This window comes from Paralichthys olivaceus, chromosome 20 (assembly GCF_024713975.1).
Source record: "Paralichthys olivaceus isolate ysfri-2021 chromosome 20, ASM2471397v2, whole genome shotgun sequence".
Classification (NCBI taxonomy): domain Eukaryota; kingdom Metazoa; phylum Chordata; class Actinopteri; order Pleuronectiformes; family Paralichthyidae; genus Paralichthys; species Paralichthys olivaceus.
In genome coordinates, this window is record NC_091112.1 from 11,456,221 (window position 1) to 11,476,532 (window position 20,312).

The 20,312-nt window shown below is 40.3% G+C and overlaps 1 protein-coding gene across 2 annotated transcripts in view; it reads left to right on the forward strand.

Annotated features, from left to right (window-relative positions):
• vps50 (VPS50 EARP/GARPII complex subunit) overlaps positions 1–14,674 on the forward strand; it is a 91,978-nt gene extending 77,304 nt beyond the window's left edge. For both annotated transcript variants that reach the window (XM_069516229.1, XM_020090860.2), the window contains 6 exons: positions 1,502–1,650; positions 3,561–3,657; positions 4,281–4,439; positions 7,034–7,155; positions 12,638–12,827; positions 12,947–14,674. In XM_069516229.1, coding sequence (XP_069372330.1) covers positions 1,502–1,650; positions 3,561–3,657; positions 4,281–4,439; positions 7,034–7,155; positions 12,638–12,827; positions 12,947–13,066 — 837 coding nt within the window. In that variant the 3' untranslated portion in view covers positions 13,067–14,674. The remainder of the gene's footprint in view (positions 1–1,501; positions 1,651–3,560; positions 3,658–4,280; positions 4,440–7,033; positions 7,156–12,637; positions 12,828–12,946) is intronic.
• The last annotated feature ends 5,638 nt before the right edge of the window (positions 14,675–20,312 follow it).

Sequence of the window (20,312 nt, forward strand, 5' to 3'; positions counted from 1 at the left end):
TCATCTGGAGATGCCCTCCCAGTTAATATTCTTACCAAGATTAGTAAAAATCCATCCATGCATTGTTGAGTTATTTTACACACACACACACATTAATGTGGTGTTATGAGTAACATATTCATTATTAATATTATTTATGACTCTGGATATTTTATTTCACTGTGTGTTTAATGTCTTATTTTATTCATATTCCTGCTTTGTATAGTCACAGTGTTGATATTAGCACAGAGTTGCTCCTGGGAGAGAGATATTGCACCATCCATAGGGAAACCATTACCACTCTAAAAGTAATGTAATCTCACAGGTTTATTCCTGACTGATAATGGTTTCAACACTGAAGGTTTGATTGAATGTAGAAAGATAAGTTTGAGGCTTGAGAAAGATTGGAGCAGGAGACATTTTCATTCCTGCGGGTCTGAAGCATAAATTGTCCAAGCCACTGCATACTGTGCATTTTTGTTCTGCACGCTGGACTCTTAATATATCTTATTTGAGTGAATAGATGGCTGCTGGAGGAATGTAAGATGTCATCTTCTTAAAACTGCACACGTCACTTCATGATTTACAGCACTGGTTCGTCCTCGTCGTAGGGATTAACTCTCTCTCTGCTTTTGAGAAATGATGAACCGGTGACCCGCTGCCCTGTTATGACACCAGCTTTGATGATTTATGAATATTTACTGTCAGTGTATTTTGGATGAATTGGGGCTGATGGAGCCATTTATTTTAAAATACTTCCTTATTCTCAAATAGTTTGTTTCGTCTCCTCGGTGCATTAATAAGAAGATGTCCACTGGTTGTCTGGAGTTATGGTGCCCATACACAGATTGCACAGGAGTGGGGTATGTAAGTATATGAAACGGACCAGCATTAATAGCTCCCATTCATTTCCTGTGTGATTGCTATTGATCTGCCAGAGGCTGCGTCAGGAGGAGCTGAGTGCAAAGCTCTGTGATACATCATGTCATCCAAACATCCGTAGTAGGAAATACCAAGATTTGCCGACTGTATGGAATCTCAGGGGCTTTTTATGCAGATACAGATTATTGTGATTGATGGGAGGGGATTTATTTTGTCATTTTTCTTTTTCTGTTTCGATTGTTTTTCAAATGAAGGGATAAGCGCTTTCCTAGATGGAGAGGTAGAGTGGAATATATCAAAAGAAAAATAATAAAAGCTGGCAGTGGAGGAGCTTGGTCAGCAGAATTTTCTTGTGTGTGCTTTGGATGTGACGGAGCACCACCAGGCTGATTGAATTTCAGATTATGCTTACCTATCAGAGTGTATCTACATTCTGTCTTCATTCTGCCAGTGGAAGCTTTGTTTTGTCGGGTCGAGTATTTTATCCAATGCAGCCTCTGGCACCTGATCAACGCTCGTCTCTACTGCTTCTGATAATGACCATTAACGGCCCCCTCCTTTGCAGGAAAGGCAAATATACAGTATATTTACATGCATGACTCAGCGTGCTATCTGTCCCCGCCACATCTGTGTCCTCCAGGAGGCGCTAGGGGAGAATGCAGGCGTCCACGGCCCAGCAGAGGACAGGAAGGAGAAGGTACCCAGCCCCCATCTCAGTCAGCTGGTGGTCCTCACCAACAGTGGGACTCTCTATGGGCTCGCACAGAGGGTGGTGGCCACTGAGTCTCTGTAAGTACAAAATACAACACACAAATGATCCCTTTGCAGTAAAATGATTTAAAGGTACACTATACAACTGCAGCCACTAGAGGTCAATCATAACAATACCACAAAGACCTAGATTGATGATTTCATGAAGCAAGTGGGATCATGGGAATTGTTGTCTTCTCCACTTATGCTTATGGATGAGGTAATGTATTAAAGTATATCTGAATAATCGTGATACATTACAAGTGACCAATACAAACAGTGGAGGGAAAAGAAAATGGAAACGTTCCATTACCCTGAATTGTTTGAACATTGTTGGAATCATTTTGGATAATGTAAGTCAACAACACAAATAATATAGGTCTAGTTGTTTTGAGTCTCAAGTCGTCACTTTTGTGTACGTCCTGTGTGATGTGCAGCGAGTTGATAGTTCTGTTCATCAAAGTATTTTCTCTGATCGAGTTAAGAGAGTATTTCTCGCTCACTGCCTCGCCTCAAGATGGTCATAATTTCATTAGACGGTGTTATACAGCTCAGCCCTCAAAGATTTACTCTACCTGCAGCGTGAACTCGCTGTGTGTGACACTTTCATTATTCGCATCAATAAAGCTTGTTGAATTGTAAAGAAAAAAGGGGAAAATAGAACGAAGAGACTTATATTACCCTTAAATGTGATTCCTTGCTTCCTCCCTATAAATTACAATTTGTGTTAAACCCACACAATTTGTCTCCATGATTTATTTTCTTTTTCTTGCCTCTGTCGTTTTTCTCATCTCCTCCCTCATTCCATTCTACAGTCACACACTAAACAAAAGCGCCCTCATACATAATTAGGTCAAACTATCATCATTGCAGACAAAACTCTTGGATCCCGAGAGGTTGGCGGAGTACAACAGCTCTATAATAAAGTCTGTAAACCATTGGCCCAGACAATCCTGCTGCGAAAAGTGCTGAATAGGCTCAGAGTCTCTCACCCAACATTTCTCATGAGTGGGAGGAAGCAACAAGCTTGAGAATTATGAAAACAAAAGAGCTAAAGTGCAGAAGTGGAGATATTTCTCTTTGTGGAGGAGAACGAGTTCATTCTGAGCAGTATCTGTCAGAAAATGTATCATTGAAAGGTGCAGCTCGCCTCAGTATTCATTTTAAGAAGCTTTGACATCATCAGCAGGAAAAACACAGAGCTGCTCGAGTGTTTCGCCGTCCTGCCGCCCAGAGCAGAAATCTAAGATAAGAGCTGAGAGGAGTGGTCCTCTTGCTGATGTTTGCCCCCCTAGCTGTTGTTCAGGTGTTGTATTTATACAAGCGTGATCAGATAAGTGTGAACTACAGGGTGTGCTCTTTTTTCTCCAGACTGCACCATGTTGTCGAGGTAAACACAAGCTGTTCCAGCCAATCTTAATGTAATTTTCTCTGCTCCATGAAAAGAAAAACTGTGGACTGGGCTCATTTGTTGGTGTGTGTGTGTGTGTGTGTGTGTGTGTGTGTGTGTGAGTGTGAGTGTGTGATGTCGTGCTTTCAGATTCACGGCTCTGTTTTACCAACACCTATCGTTAAGCATCTGGAGTAAGGCATCTCTGAATTCACTTTTAATGAATTCACATTAATGTCCAGAAGGCCAAGTTTGCTGCGGCAGACGCATGATTCAGAAGAGTTTTAATTAATCTCTAAACTAATCTTAATCTCTGATTTATCATGACTGGGATTTTGGTCTAACACGTAATAAACCTTAATAATTGGCCTTAAAATGACTTAAAACTCTGAGCCACAGACTTCAGACCAGATAAACACTGTGCATCATTACAATTTATTTGAGGACCGACCAGCATGTTTGTGTTTGAACAACCCGGGTTCTGGACGATGATGATGTTCAGACCATATTATGATGCTACTGTGCTGAATTAAACGCCTGTCTTTTTTTTTTTTCACAGTGTGTTTCTGGCTGAACAGTTCGAGTCCCTCCAGTCCCACCTGGACACGATGATGCCTGCAGCCAAGAAGCCTTTCCTGCAGCAGTTTTACTCCCAGGTACCTTATCTCTGAAGTGTCTGAGTAATTACAGCCACCGTTCATCGCTGTCAGCCACAGTAAAGACTGTACCAAACATAATGTGATACAGACAGCTTTATTTATTGATTTATTTGATTTATTTATTTATAGATAACCGATACTGTTAAATGGAATGGATCATTTTATTCATATTTTAATACTTATACACCAATTAAAACATACTCTATACAGTATCTTTCCTGTTTTTTTTGTCACCTTATTTATGCTTTTTAGTTTTGTGTGACAACATATTTCTCCTCGGAGACAAATGAATTTGTAACTGCTACCCAGTCGTGCTCCCTGAACAAAGGAGAACATTTTCCGTCACTCATAACCCTGCGTGCAGCTCTATTCTAGTCTTCTCTGTTATTGTTTGTTGTTGTTTTTTGTCCTCTTGACATTTTGAAATGTTCAGGTACACAGACAAGTCTGTTTTCCCCCAAACATCAAGTAAATGTCACGTCCTGTGATTTTACTCTTGGAAATGTTATTGTAATTACAATTATGCAATTGATGACTTCATGTTACCTGCACAACATGTTCATGCCTGTGTAGACCTTCACTCTATGTCTGAACACATTTATTTTTTTTCTTTAACCCAGACGGTTTCTACAGCCAGTGAACTGCGGAAACCGATCTACTGGATCGTGGCGGCCAAGGCCATCGACTACGAACAAATGTTGCTCATGATGTCCGGAGTTAAATGGGACATCAGGGAGATAATGTCACAGCACAATGTATATGTGGACGTCCTTTTAAAGGTACGTTTTCATAAACATGCACACAACTGTAGTAGTGTTGAATAGGGAAACAAGCAGTGGGTTTTTGTAACTTAAATGATGCAGATTTAATGTTTAAAGCAGCAGTAAAATATAATTGATATTTATTTATGACATTCATCTAATATGGTGGTGAGAGTAAATCAAAACAATGAGCTGAAAGTTACTAAAACAACTGCTGGGTCAGAAAAATGTGTTGTCGTCACTTTGACTTAAAATATAAAAATATTGATTAGTGCAATAAAGAATACAAACTGATTTAAATTCCCAAGACCACTATCCATGTGCTGCTTATTTGATCCTTAATTTGACTGTATTAAGCATCAGTTCAGATATTTATGGAGACATCAGCGACTGATCCATTTGACCGATCTGGTCATCAAACAACACGGCACCTCGTGTGCCAAAACTTTCTGAGTTGTTCCACTTGAAGAGGCATTCTTAGGAATTTTGCTTGTTTGGAACAAATTTTTCAGATTATTTTGACACCACATAAACTGACAATTAGTTGCAGTGTATATTGACAATATATATATATATATATATAAACTTTAAGAAGTCTTACGTTCTTTCTTGTACCTCACAAGTTTAAATTTATTCAAGGACTTTTTTTATATCAATTATTTGGGACGGGGTGAATAATTTAGAACATGGATGAGCTGTTGAGGGCTGAATGCAGATCTCCCTCTGAAGTATCAGCAGTGTTAAAGATATTTGAGCTCCCTGCTCCCTCAAGTATTTTTGGATTTGGAAGTTTCCCACTAAATGTGTCTTTATGCAGGCTGGCTACTTATCCCTTTATAAATTTTGCATGGGGTGGAAAGACACACAGTGCTATAGTTTCCTCGCCTCTGACGTTCAGAGAGAGAAGGTCTGAAGAAGTCACTGTGGTGTGAAATCCTGAACAGACCAGCACCAAAACCGAGACAAATCCCGGTGTACTGCCATGCATCAACAAGTCTGAGAAATCTGTTGATTTAATCACACACGTTAAATGACAGATGTTGTTTAAATCCGTGGAAAATGAATATGAATGAATATTCAGGCTTGAGTTCACAGTCAAAAGTTGTCCGTGTCTGGTAAATGGCTTGTAGATCTTTGTCTGGCTGTGGCAGCATGGTTAAGCCGAACTAATTAAGCTTATGAGCTAAATGACCTGAGGGAGGATTTCTGTTTCACTGGCCTGGTTCTAAAAGCTGTACCATGTCAAAACGATCCAGCTGATGGACTGACGTGCTGCATATTACAACTGGCATGTACCTTTCCCCGTCAAGCTCAAATAGCCTTTCTCTGCCGAATTGTCAGACGCCCATAATACATATGGATTGTGTTGTGTGAGCTGATTGAAAAGGGTGTGCTACATTTGGTTTCACTGCACACAGGACAATATTTTATTCATGGGTTCAGGTTGATCACTGGTGTTCAACAATGGCATTGATTTGCATACAAAGTGGCAAACAAATGCAGCAGCCTCAGAATGACTTCATTGACAAAATGCTTAAGTCAGAAACTAATGCAGGACTGTTTGTGAATGAGTAACATTTCATTCCACGGTGTGAAATTAATTGGAAAGGTGGCCTTAAATATTCAGGGTTTCATCAAACATAATTATCAAACATAATTATAGTCATGTGGCATATATATACACACACACACACTGGAAAACTAGAAGCTTTACTCTGGACACATTTACGAGCACAGTCCTTGTGTTGCAATTTGTTCCTGTTATACAGCCACATGTCATATATTATAATTCCATCCATAATTAAACATTTCAGAGAAAGCAGTTAGATAAAGTTCAGGACTAGTTTATACTACATGTACCTAAATGCCAACTGTGGATGTACTGAAAGAGGTTGCCTGCACGTCAAAATGTTAACAAATGAGTTGAGTTGGGATGTTCCCAAACCAGAGTGAAGCGTCCCGCAGTTTTAACACCTGTGTCATGCCTCTGTGGATTCATACCTTCCGTTTCTTTTCAGCACTTTGGGATGTTTCGTTTCCATCAGTACCGACCACAAAATCATGAAAATCACTTAGTCAAATCAGACCCAGATCTGCTGCAGGCTTCTTACTCCAGAGGGACAAAAAGGCATTTTGGTTTCATGTGTTTGATTTCATTGATCTGATTTACCGCTATATTTGTTATTTATAAAGAAGAGATAGATTTAAACCCCTAATGCAGTTTATTCCTCACAGAGTTTAAATGATTGGGTTGTGCAATTCACAGCGTGAGGTAATTTAGAACCTTACGATTTAAGACTGGGAGAGCTGGCGTTGGGACTGACCAAGAACACGGAGCAGCTTCGAGTGAATTCAGGGAAACACACTGCTGCTGATGAACACTTTAATCTTGTTATCGTTTCCATCTGGGAACCAGAGATGTATTAGTCCTACTCGGGCATGTTTCCTGTTTTTTAAACATACTTTATATCATGGTTTTGTCTTTGTAATACAAGTTTATCCCTCTGTATCAGTAATGGTAACCCCACCTCTTGATCTCTGTTATTTCTCCTGCTTTGTTTACATATTGCTCATGTTATATCTCTCATGTTGTCACTCCTTCATCTCCTCAGGAGTTTGAGCAGTTTAACAAGCGGCTGGGTGATGTTTCCAGACACGTGCGCATCCCGCTGCCTGTGTCCAACGTCCTTTGGGAGCACTGCATCCGTCTGGCCAACAGGACTCTTGTTGAGGGGTAAGAGAACCATAAAACACCTCCTCAGCTTCAAGGTGATGTGTCATTCTGTGGAAGCTGTGGCCAGAGCTCTTTTTTTATACTTTGAATTATTATTAAACCTCCAGTAGAAAGATAGAAAGATTTCCTTGTGCACAATGTTTTTCCATTCAATTTCTTTAGTAAACATTGACTCTGAAGTTTAAACAAAAATATTGAATTGAATTTAGCTTTTGGAAAGTTTCATGCGTGCAAATAATAGACTGTTACATAAAGATCGACGACATGACAGCTCCTCAAAAGTGAAGCCAAAGTGATTTGATTGCCAGCTGGTGGCTGGCAGCAGTATAGGTCACAAACTCTGCCTTGATCATGTTCCTTGATGGGACATGGACCAGACTAAAAGGTCAGAGTACACGTCAAATACATTTTTTTAAAGGTTTGTGTATAAGGTTGTTGTTATCAAACCAGATTGACAGCTGAGATTGATTAGCTATGGTCAAGCATGCGTATAGGTGAGACCTCGCTTCTGGGCTCCATCCCTGATCGCTATACTGCAAAGACTCGCTGGTGCTTCATTTCTGGATAGTGGGAGGAAATGGAGACGTGTTATCCATCTTTAGATATCTATGCTGAAAACACATTATCCTTGATATACTTGAAAAGGTAATGGGCTATATAAGAACGTGTGTTGTATATTGACACAGTTATGAACACATTACAGCTTATAAGCAAAAGCCATGTGGACATTTCAAAGATTTTTGTGGGATTTTGATTCTTGTAACTTCGAGTGATGGCTTCTCTGCACACTTTGTGGATTTCTGTTTATTCCAGATAAGCGCACTCAAGGCCTAAGAGTCCGGGCTGCACTACGACCTTGGTTGATCTTGTCGCGCTAGTTTGTAAGCAATATGGAATCTGTTTATATCTGTGAAGGTGAAATTTACTAGAAGCATTCTCAGTATGAAAGAACATTTACTGTATTTCTGCCCACATTTCTTTTCACTGTGGTCTTTACATGGAAATGATGCCTGTTGGTTGCAGCTCCTATAAATGTATTTATTCATAAGTATAGGACTGTATAGAATAGTCAGCATCTCTTTACAGACATGAATACAACTATTATTGATACTTTTATCAGTGTAGTAACAGAGGAAAGGTTTTTGTGTATACAATATATTCATCAGCAGATTTTCAAGGTTAATTAAGTTGATATGTAATTATACTGCTTTTAAAGGGAGAAGGGCACAAAACAAAAAAATCATGAATAACTGTCCTGTTGCTGCAGCCAAATGCTGAGCAGACCTTTAGAGCAGTGGTGTTATTTATTAAAAACCATCAGGGGGCTGGAAATTTCACTTTCTTGTTCCTTTACTCTTTGGTTACAGTCATAAATCGTGTTTCTAAACTTGTGTACAGATACCAAACAACACATGTGATTCATCACATCTTAGTGATTTGAGACAACCCCCCACCATCACATCTTTACAAAAAAAAAACACCCAGATAGTGACCAAGGAGAAAAGTGTTATTTTTCTCTTCACATCTTCATTTTTTCTCTCTGTTTATCTCGCAGTTTGAACATCTGCACATCGTAAATTAGAAAAAGAAAATTCTTTCCAAGGCATGTTGTCAAGCACTGGGAGGAACAGAGGAAATCACCTAAACTACATCAGAAACCTGAAGACTCAGTTGCCAGGTTTTTTTAGATTTATGTCTCCAGAAAATCATGGAGCTAAATTTTCCTTAGATCACTTGTGATGCTTTTTACCACTTTCTTCCTTCAAAGCAAATGGGTGACAGACATAGGCTGGTTATAAAGATGAACGGCATCTCAGCTCGGCTAAAGTGAAGCCAAATCATCTTGATCAGCCTCTAGTGGCCAGTTGCCGTATAGGTCATAGTCCCTCCTCGTCTACATTAGTGGATGAGACATGGGTCAAATTAAAACACAGTAAATTCCCATCATATTGATGAATGTTGAAGGTTTAATTCTACCAGTAAGTTTGGTTTTACCAGTTATTTGATGCTATAAAAACTGGTTGAAATGTCATGATTGACAGCTGAGACTAACTTGCGATTGGTCAAGAGCGTGAAAACAGGCGGGACTTAAATTGGAATATTTTAGCTTAATTTTTCGTATATAAGAGTTCAGATGCGTCATCTGTGGTTATATACAGTCTATTTTTTGTCTTGGTACTTGCATCCCCACTGTCTTCTTGAAACGTTTTCTAGCTGCAGTCTCTTTATTCAGTCTGGATGCACGGCTACACTGAGTTGCTGGATTGTGACAATTATCATGAAGTCACAGACAATTGTGGTTGATATTCACGCCAAGTCATCCTGGGCTATTCATTTGTGAGGGTGAGGGTCAAAGTGTTGGCTGAGTCATAGGTAGGCCCAGAAAATGGTTTCAGTTAAAAAAAACAATGCTTGAAGGTGGTTTAGTTCTTGTTAAGTGGTTAAAGACGAGGGAACATTGCACATTGAGCAAAGGAAGAGGCTCACCCTCATCTACTGGGAAAAGGGGAAAGTGTTTACTGCCCCACACATTCAAGTTCTTTTCTTCCCACTGCGTAAGAGAACTTTCGACCCTTTCCAGTGAAATAATGGCTCATTACAGCTGCAGCCTTTGGCAAATTTAAGCTGCTGCTGTTTACCACCTCTCCAGCTCACCAAGAAGGGGTGATCGTATTTGTTTGTTTGTACTCTGTTATTCAGTTTCTCAGTCCAGCGCTCGTGTCCGTTCAGAGAGTCGCAAAAATGGCTCTGTTAGCATCGTGAGCCGCAGCTCACACACCAGACTCTTACAGGATGACAGAGAGAGGTGATGAAAACAGAAGAGAGAGAGAGAGCTGATGTGTGAGACAGGGAGAGTTTACAGAAAGCACAGCTGTCTGGATGCTGTGTAATGTTGTGGAGATGTTACAGTGATCACGCACGCACGCACGCACGCACGCACACACACACACACACACACACACACAAAAACACACACACACACACATACATCTAACTCAAGACACAGTGAGATAACGACTTAATTATAAATAAAGGACATTTACATACACATATAAAGAATCCTGCATATTCTTACAATAAGGATACATTCAATAGATATTTCAATAGCTGTGTGGTGAAATTATCGTCTTTATACTTTTTATTTTACTCTTACTGCATATGCATTGTGAGGATAAGAATATTAAGAAACCAGAGTCATGAATGTTCCTGTCAGATTTCTGGCATCCTCCCACGAAGGTCATTAAACTTTAACAAACACTGACGCATGATGAGCTCAAACACATCATGCAGACGTTAAGTAATTCACAATGAGCTAAATGATGGTAAATGAACTGCATTCATACAGCACTTTCTGCATTGGTCAACCACTCAAAGCTGTTTTGTCTCATTCACACACTCATTAATTCAAACATTCACACACTGATTATGCAGCGTCAGATTAATCCAGGAACCCTCTGATCATTAATTCAAACCACTGGAACATGACTTTCTCGCTCATATTCAGGATTATTAGGAAATTTAGGACACTTCCTGAGAGAAACTCTATTAATTCAAGATAACATTGTTGATGAAATATCATCGTTTAGTTCAATTATACTAAGTAAAAGTCTTCAGAGCTAAATGATAAATGTGGACATTTTAACATTGCACTTAGAATGGAATGAGGTAATGCGCTGCGGTCACAACTGGTCCAGGTTTGGATTTCGGCCAGGCAGAGGGAGGCTGTGAATAGAGGGCGTGGCCTCCAATTATCTAAATGACGGTGGTGCACTGGCAATCAGATACAGTGGCCATATATGGCTGTTGAGGAGGTAGAGAAGGTCGTTGTTCGATCTCCGTACCACATACCATTTTTGTATATTTTTCTTTATGTCGTACATTTTGCAAGTTGTTAAATCTACACAGGTTATTCTGAGTGTGTTGTTTGCTGCACAAGACCAGTTGCAAACATGCTGCATACTGGAAAGAGATGAAATGAAGAGAGGGGTCTTCCTACCCAGGAGTTGGACATATAAAAGGTTGAAAAGAAAAGCCAAAGACATTTGCCAGTCTCTGTACACTCTGACTTTCTGAAGAGTCACGATCCACACACCGGCCTGAGCAGGATGCTCTACGAGTGGAGATGTAATTTTCCCACAGAATAGATAGGTCAGTAGACGGTGTGTTCATATGCAACCTCCGTGGAGAACAGTTCATACGATATTTGGGTGTGATGCACGTCTTCATATATATTCTATTGAGCATTAATCATACAAGGTTTCCACAGAACAGGAAACAAGAGAAAGTCCAAGAAACAATGCTCACATGTTTTTGTTTTTCCCCTCCACATCTATGGGTAATAAAAAAACACACTAAGGGAAAAATAATATAAAATAAAATGATAAAAATGGGAAAAGAAAAAACAGAAAACCGTGCCTCAGGGCTCAGCCATCCAACTCCTCAGGTACGTTATCCAGAGAGTCTATGAGGGACAATAAAGGGTTTCAAACCTCTAAGAGAAAACCTTCACCTCTCCAGCTTTAGATTATGTAGAGCCTCTTTCATCCACTGATCACAAGATGGGGGCAAAACGTTCTTCCAGCAGGGTGCAGAAGGCCCTGAAAGTTCTTTGTTAGGTGGGATACCAAATAAGGCAGAAAGGGGATTTGGCTCTACCACAAGATTGTAAGTTATTTGGAATGTGTCAAATACTTTAGAACAAAAGTTAGTTTATATCGACTTTAAATCAAAGTTGAGTCACATTGTGAAGCAATGGATTTAAACTGAGTACTGATCAGATCTGTTGGAACACATTGGTACCTGTGATAATCAATCAGCAGTAACAAGCCTCATGTCTGTTGTGTTGATCGAACATTAGTAGATAGTTTATTACTATATATAACATGTAAGAGTAACATTTGTTTTCTTGTTGAAAACTAATTTCATCCCAGATTATAACAAACAATGAATCTACTCAGAGGTTATAGGTCATTGCAGGTGTGGAAACGGCCTGTGTGGTAATGGCAAACTGTTTACATGGCTCATGGGGGGATGGAGGGCCCCTTGGCAGAATTCTCTTCAGGGCCCCAGGAAGGTCAGGACCCACTCTTGGCCCGTGGGCGTCAAACAAAAAACCCATTAAGTTTTTACTGACCCTGTAGTTATCATGGAACCAACCACTGACCCATCCCGAGCCTCCCAGCCCCTTTAAGTCACACGATTATTGATTTGTTTTTTACTTAAATCCCTGTATGTGTTTCAGGGTGGCCAAGAATGGTTGGAAGGTATTAAGTCAGAGTTTTTAATAGAGGAGAATTTACAGTTTGAAAAATGCTCTGTACGCCGCACAAATGCCAAATGAAACACGTGTGAAGACTTCTGAATCAAAATGAAAAATTCTCTTCAAGGGACTCGCTTTCCAGTCATTACTTATCTACACCGGAACGCTCAGATCAATGCTAATCACCTCTGTCCCCCTTTTCTGTCTTGTCCTCCTCTGCAGCTACGCTAACGTGAAGAAATGTAGCAACGAGGGCCGCGCCCTGATGCAGCTGGACTTCCAACAGTTCCTCATGAAGCTGGAGAAGCTGACCGACCTGAGACCCATCCCTGACAAAGAGTTTGTCGAGACCTACATCAAGGCTTATTACCTGACTGAGAACGACATGGAGCAGTTTATCAAGAATCACAGGGTGAGCATAGGCTGCTTTCAAGAGGGTCTGTATGCAGGAACATAGTCAGTTGTCATAGTCAGTCCGAGTACGCTAATGCTTCTGCTTTTCTGACCATCTTTATCATGCTTTTTGCGCAGGAGTATTCCATGAAGCAGCTCGCCAACTTGGTGAACGTTTGCCTGGGCTCACATATAAACAAGAAAGCTCGTCAGAAACTCCTGGCAGCCATTGACGACATTGACAGACCCAAGAGATAGACTGACCCACAGAGCCGACCCGAAACATATCAACCAACGACCTGCAGAGATGGAACAACAGGAACTCCCACAGTGTCGAATGTCTTCTGTTTTTGTCTATAACATGATGTTGAGGTGCGTTCGACGAGTTCCACAGTGCTTTCGGTAGTGGAGCTAAAGTTTATAGCTCAAATGTTAGCCAGATGCTAAACGATCAGTCTTTATATTGTCGAAAACACAACCTGCCCCTTGTTAAACGCACCTCAAGACACAATGGACAGTTATACTAAAGGTGTTTAACACTCTCAAGCATGCTGCAGTTACTAACGTACTATAACACATGCTCTCACCAGTTCATTTAACAAACATGCTGCTTTTGAACGGTTCCTGCAAATATAGTCTAACGAACATCTACAAATAACGCTGTAAGTGTGAAGTGTGCCGTAAACATGTGGCCGTTAATTTATGGCGTTCCAACTGTTTCTCGCTGAATGTGCTCAGTTTGCTGACACAGCTCCGACATCGAGATTAAAAAAAACAACGAGTGATTATTTATGAGTCACTAAATTTTAGCGTCACGTTCATTAATCATTCTTTTTAAGTTATTCCAGCTTATGTGTTTCTTTGTTTTACTTGTTTAAATCTAATATAATGATGATTCTGAAAATAATATAAATTGCTGTAGTAAGCGTTAACATAGTTTAGAGATTGTATCAGCTGCATTCGTTAGCAATCTGTCATAGAGGAAATTCTTTTATTGTCCTGGGGTGAGTTCTAGAAAATCTTTGCAGAGTTAATTATCTTGGACTTGAGCCTTCATGCTGAACAGTGAAAATCGTATTTTTCATTCATTTCGTTTGGTCTTTCAGTCAAACTCTTGAGTATGAGTTAGAGGTTGAATTGCGTCAACTACCAGAGCTTCCCTCCAGGCTTTTTAATGTCGCCTCCAGTCATCTCCATTAGTCTGACCTGACCAGACCTCGCCAAGGGGGGGCAGGTGATTCATGTCAAAAAGGAAAAAAAAAAAAAAGAATAAGAATGAAGTTCCAGCTTTTGATACAGGCTCATATATATATTTTGTGTGCACCTATTCCAAGATGAGTATTGTAAATGTGAATGTTTTCAAACGATGTCTGTATTTATTTCTTGCTCTGTCTTGTTTATGTTTTTATATGATCACTTCTGGAAGTGCGCCGTCATTCATCACCTCTCAGTATCTTATAACTTATCAACTGAAGCAAATACAAATATCCAAACATTATCAGAATTACAGTAAAGGGTCAAAGTGCGCTATAGTGGAAATCTGTAATCAGTGTTAGGATTATAGTTTGAAGATGATTCTAACATAATAAACATGCTAACAATGGCTGTTCTGCTCTTTCTCTTGTGTCTGAAATAAACTGGGTAACCTATAAACTATATCCTTTACAACCTTTTAACCTGAACCTTCTCTGTGGGAATATATGGTTGTTACCTTTCAGCGGCACCACTGTCCATCCTTATGATGCCTTGCTCAGCAGGACGCTGTCAGAGTAATTAATGTGACCTCCTGTGTGATCACAGGCTCTCAGCCTTCTCATTTAACAAGAGAAAGAAATGTGACAGACTCATTAAAAACTTTGAAGACTTGCTGGTTCTTTTGTTATTATTAAACATTCGTTTTCCTTGTTATGTCATTCCAGTGGGTTGGAGATAAAAAAACACCACTGGTCTGATTTAAATGAAGCTCCATCGGAGATGAAGTCAAATATTTAAGACCTAAACCATCAGTGAAACATACAAAAAAATTGAATCAGATATCATTTTCAATGTTTGTTTAGTTCCTTTCAACAGGTGCAGTCTTATTGTACAATCATTTCAAACAAACAACACAGACATACATGTCTCCAGAGACATAACTATAACTTCATGGTAACAGATTACTTTTTTGGTCCCGAATTCCAAATGTCCCCAATGTCCCCTTAATGTTAAACATAGTTCCAACAGGTAGGGATGAATTGTCAGTTGCATATATGGGCCAAGAGAACAATTAAAGAGTAACTTGTATTATTCATATTTATGTAGAATATTTTATATTTGGAGAGAAGAAAAGTAATTCAAAAATGAATTGAAGAAATAGGTAGTTATTGGGCACCAGTTGATAAAGAATACTTCTGTTTCTGAATGTAAAGATTTTATTGCAGCTGTGTCAAAGGAAAAATATGTTGTTTTCTTATTTCAAAGTTAGTCCTAATGTTATTTCCAACAGCTAGGAAACGTAGTATTTAAGTGAAATCTCCTCAAGCAATAATACTGTATCTTGTAGCAAGGATAGGAGCTTGTTGAGCCAGACGCTCAGGTTTCATTGTAGCTGCTGTTGTGGCAGCAGCTATCAGCACCATGCAGCCCCCCCCCCCCCCAATCATCCAGCTGTGGGCTCTGTTCCTTCATGGTTCACCATCGACGGGTGTACGTGACTTACTCCTCCTTGGGTTTTGCTGGCTTTAAATGATGCCTCTGGTGAGCAGCAACAGGCAATAACATAAAAATCCAATTACTCTGTATTCATTTTATTGATATTGCTTAGTCCTGGATCAGTTTTACAGTTTGTGCCTTCAGACCCAGTGTTCAGCCTTTCCCTCGCAGGGATTTCCTCACCTTCCCACCATCAAACACTCTGATTCACAACACTCCCAGCACCACGGTCAATATTTGTGTGCCCAGCTGGATCTCGCCCCTCCTGTCTCCTGTGATGCCGTGGCCCAGTGACCCTTTCGGACAAAAGAGCAGACGCTCTTTGCTCCTGGTCGTCTGAACCTCTGCCAAATTTCATCAGCCAACTCCATAGAAATCACTATCACTGACCTACATGGTGCTAATTCACATTCATGCAGCCTTCATTCATGTCTGTTCATACATATTTAACTGAGAACAATCGCTGGCAGAGACTATTAATACTTAGCATGATGATTCATAAGACAGGATTTGACAGTGGGGCGGGGGGTGGCAATCAGTGCTGATTCTGTTAGTTGAGTAAAATGTGAAAAGACGACATTTTGACAGAAATACATCGAAAAAAATATCTTTAGCTCAGTGAAAGTGTTTTCTCAGGCATGAATGGGACAGTCTTTAACAATCACTGCTCTTTAAAAAGTGAACTTTGATACTGATTAGAAATCTCCCCCACTACTGCTACAACTTTTAAATATGCAAAGTTTTTTACTTATTAAATCTTATTAATCATTGTTCTGCCTGTCCCTCTGAGAGCTCAGATACTGTCCATCCCTGATCCCTCACCACACTGGATTTTTACATACTTGGGCTGATTAGAGCAGTCATCAGGTTGAATGTAGAAGGTGTGCTGAGTATTTGCAGAGGTCGTCAATGTCTCAACATCAACACAACTGATAAGGAAGGTCATTCACAGTGCATATACAGTCGTCCAAAGCAACCCCGTCTCCAATAAAACACGTCCATATACCACTGAAGCGAAACTGTAGCTTTAACTGCTGTTGATACACAGGCGTTCCAGTTGCAACTTCCGACTCAGGGGTCGGTAATTCCGAGCTCCGAGGTATAATGGAATGCGGCATAATTTTACATCAGAGCTAAAACCCTCTAATAGCTATAATAAAAATGTGCTATCCATTCTGTTTTTTTCTTCTATAGTTCTGTTAGCATGAGCTATTCTGTCGTGAAAAAGTTCCCATCCCCTCATGTTTTCGCTTTTCCTGTCTGTGTGTTGTCTGTTCTCATTTGGTCTTCGTCTGTGTGTCCTCCATTTCAACCACACACCTGCGCCACATCATCGAGTCCACTCTTCAAACCTGAAGCCATAAAAAAGGGCATGACTCCTCCACATCTTCCTACGAGCACAGTGTTAGAAACACTTCAAGCAACCTCTCGGTCTCTGTACTTCCAATCTCTCTCGCCTCGACTGTAAGTGCAACCCATTTGAACCAAACGATTGGCACAGGGACCATTATTTCTGCCATTAAACTCACAAAAGTGGATTTGGACCAAATATGCTTCCGTATCCTTAATATGATGTAGACCATGTGCTCGGACTGTTAAACTAGAGGCTGAAATCCTTGGAGGAAAAGGCTGAAGAGCTTGTCCTCCACCATCTGGTCGTCTGTCACTAATCTGACAGACAGGAGAGCAAATACAACTCAGGAGATTTAGAAAGGGAGGAAACCCTTGGGGTGTCCGGGCAACTGGAAACACACACACACACACACACACACACACACACACACACACACACACACACACACACACACACACACACACACACACACACACACAGACCTTTAAATACCAGTGTCTCACTCTGTAACAGCAGACAATTGAAAAACTGTAACCAAGAAGCCGTGCAGAGTTTAGTCGAAACCATTCCCGCTCTCATAATGACAGCCAGGTGTATTCACAGAGATTTTCATTCAAGTGGTTGTATTGATTTTTCCCCATCACCAAACAAACCTGCGGGGTGGGGGATGGGGGCGTGTATCCCTAAAGAGGGCAGACATGTCTATCACTGCACTGAGAGAGGAGGGGTTCAGAAATGTTCATGTGGCTCAAAGAGACATTGCTGCCGTTTGTAGCAAAGATTGGAAAGAAGGTTTTTAAAGAAGTGAAAGATGAGAAATTAAATAATGTGGGAAGCTACCAAAATAAAATTACATCTTGCCGTTTACAAATATGGTCTGTGTGATTGAAAACAGGTTTAGATCCTTTGGCAGAATTCAAGAGGGATAAATGACACCTCTGAAAGACGTGGCTCGAATCCAACAAACAGTAATTGTGCAGCATTTAATGAACGTAATGCCTTTACTTTATCAGTGGGCATTACGGATTGAAGCAGCTAATTGGATGTCAAACTCCACTGCATAAACTTTCACAACGGTCCTCCGAGAATCCTGTTCCACCAGCCACCGCCAATTTTTTGCTTGACTTGCTATGGGCGGTAACAAATGTCGTGCGTGCGGTCGTAAACATGAGCAGGGCAGGGAAACCTCTCAAGAAACATCAGGTGTCTGTTCACAGCAGACAGAACAAGGGGTGGGGGGGCTGAACTGAGAACAGAGCAGGTGAGCGTCCTCCGGATTCAGTGCAAGCGAGTGGGTGTGGTTGATGTGTGTTTTACCTGAGATACGATTAGAATACACCAACAAAGATCTCAAGATACTGTCCGATGTCATGATAAAGTAATGTGAATGTGATGAATCCAGTTTTTAATCCCAGGTCACATCATATAATATAATATATATATATAATATAATCCAGTACATCTCATCAGCAACACTTTCCTGCTCTTCTTGAAAATACATTCAAACAAAAGCTAAAAGTCGATTTTCTCATCATTGTGGAGTGAGCATTGATTTTTTTTCTCTCCTTTGGATTTATATTCTGGTGTAAATTACTGGGTTTTGCACAGATAAAGATAAAGTAGACGGCGCAGCTTAGACAAAGGTTTATTTTACCATAGGGACGCTCATTGCTCCAAAAGACAAACAAAGAAGGATAATAAAGAATGTGCAGCCCCAGACAGCACAGATAGGTCAGACTGGAACTTCAGACCCAGAGCTGCACATAGGAAACTGACGCAGCTCTTAGCAGCTTTATAATGGTGTCAGTTGCTTTGCATCAGTGACATTGTGTGTCCTTGTTGTTTCCTCGTTTTTTCCTCGTTGTCATGTATTTCATATATTTGTTCAAAATAACTTCAGTGCCCTAAGGCCACTTTGTGAAAAAAACATTGGAGTTTAATTTTTTTTGTGCATAATTTCACAATCCTGATAACAAATGACTCATATCCACTGATCCATATCAGTATACAGTAGAGGAGTGTGAATTACACGAATAGGCAGATTGTTTAAACTACTAAACAAACAAAGAGAATTGAAACAAATTAAAGATTATTCCACATGACTTCATGGGTCTTTAGCCTCTCAACAAGCAGAGATGACTTTCAAGCAGTGCCACAGATAACAGATGAGCGACTCTCTGTATTTCATCAGTTACAGTATCTCCCAAATCTAATTGTGTTTGCTGTTTATTCATGACCTCGCAACATGCAAATATCTCTAATGAGTGTGTGCTTACTCAGATGTGTGATTGACTTGGAGAACAATGAAGGCACCGAGCTATTTTTGCACATGTATTTATTCAAACATTGTCCTCTCAAAGTCATTTTATGAGGAGAATTAAACACACACTATGGGTCAATATTTAACAATATTAACATTCTGCAGGCTAAAGTGTGTTTATCATAATGCAGACAAACGATCTGCCCTGTGCGATTAAAAAAACATGTTTGACCTTAAGGACGAAACGGTCGGACTCACCATTGTTGGATGTTTAAATTAGACTCAAGCGAGCACTGTACCCATTGATCTGGAGCTCGACAAAGTCACAAGAATAATATTGATCAACAGACTGGGAAGTTTTAATATTTTGCTGTCATATGAAGCTGGAGTACTCAGAAACGGGGAGAATATGCAAACTGCACTCAAAAAGACCCGGGGCGGATCAACATTCGAACCAGGATCCTTCGGGCTGTGAGGCGGCTGCACCACCAGTGCCGCCCGACATCCAAACAGACATAATTACTGCATTCATTTTTATTAAATGGCAAAATTGTAAAAGCAAGACGTCATGTAGGGGGTAAACAGACCTGCTCATGTCCTCTGTCTTCAGTAGAAAGCATGTCACTACCACTATTACCATATAGATCAATACTACACACACCAATTTGTCAAAGGCTGCTGCACACTGCTTATTTAAGAAAGATAATCTGTGTGCTGTACCTTCCATTTCAATCACTGGGTTATCACAAGGCCCAACATGCTCCTCCCGGCTCTCAGAGGAGAGCTGTGGCCTTCAGATCAGGGAGTTTGAGGGAGTCGCAGTCGAGGCAATAGCTAACCTCAAAGCATGACAGCTTTTTTTCAGTGGCAATTACACACCGTCTTTCCCTTGCTCGCACACAGCATGTACGTGTGTGTGTTAAGGCGATTCAGAAAGAGACAGAAATACATCAACCATATTATATACTAGCAGTTGATTCTATAAGAGCAATATATTACATGTGTAATGTATGCTGTATGGTGCACACACCACTGTGAATGATAATGTGTTCAACCTCTAGTCTTTCCCCTCACAGCTGCATGAGGGGTTTAAGAAAGCACATTGAAGGATAAATACAATTAACCTCAACTTAAATCCTATTTTCATGGTGTGGGCCGTCATCTCTATGAGTCAGAAATATGGGACAAGGCCAAAATCA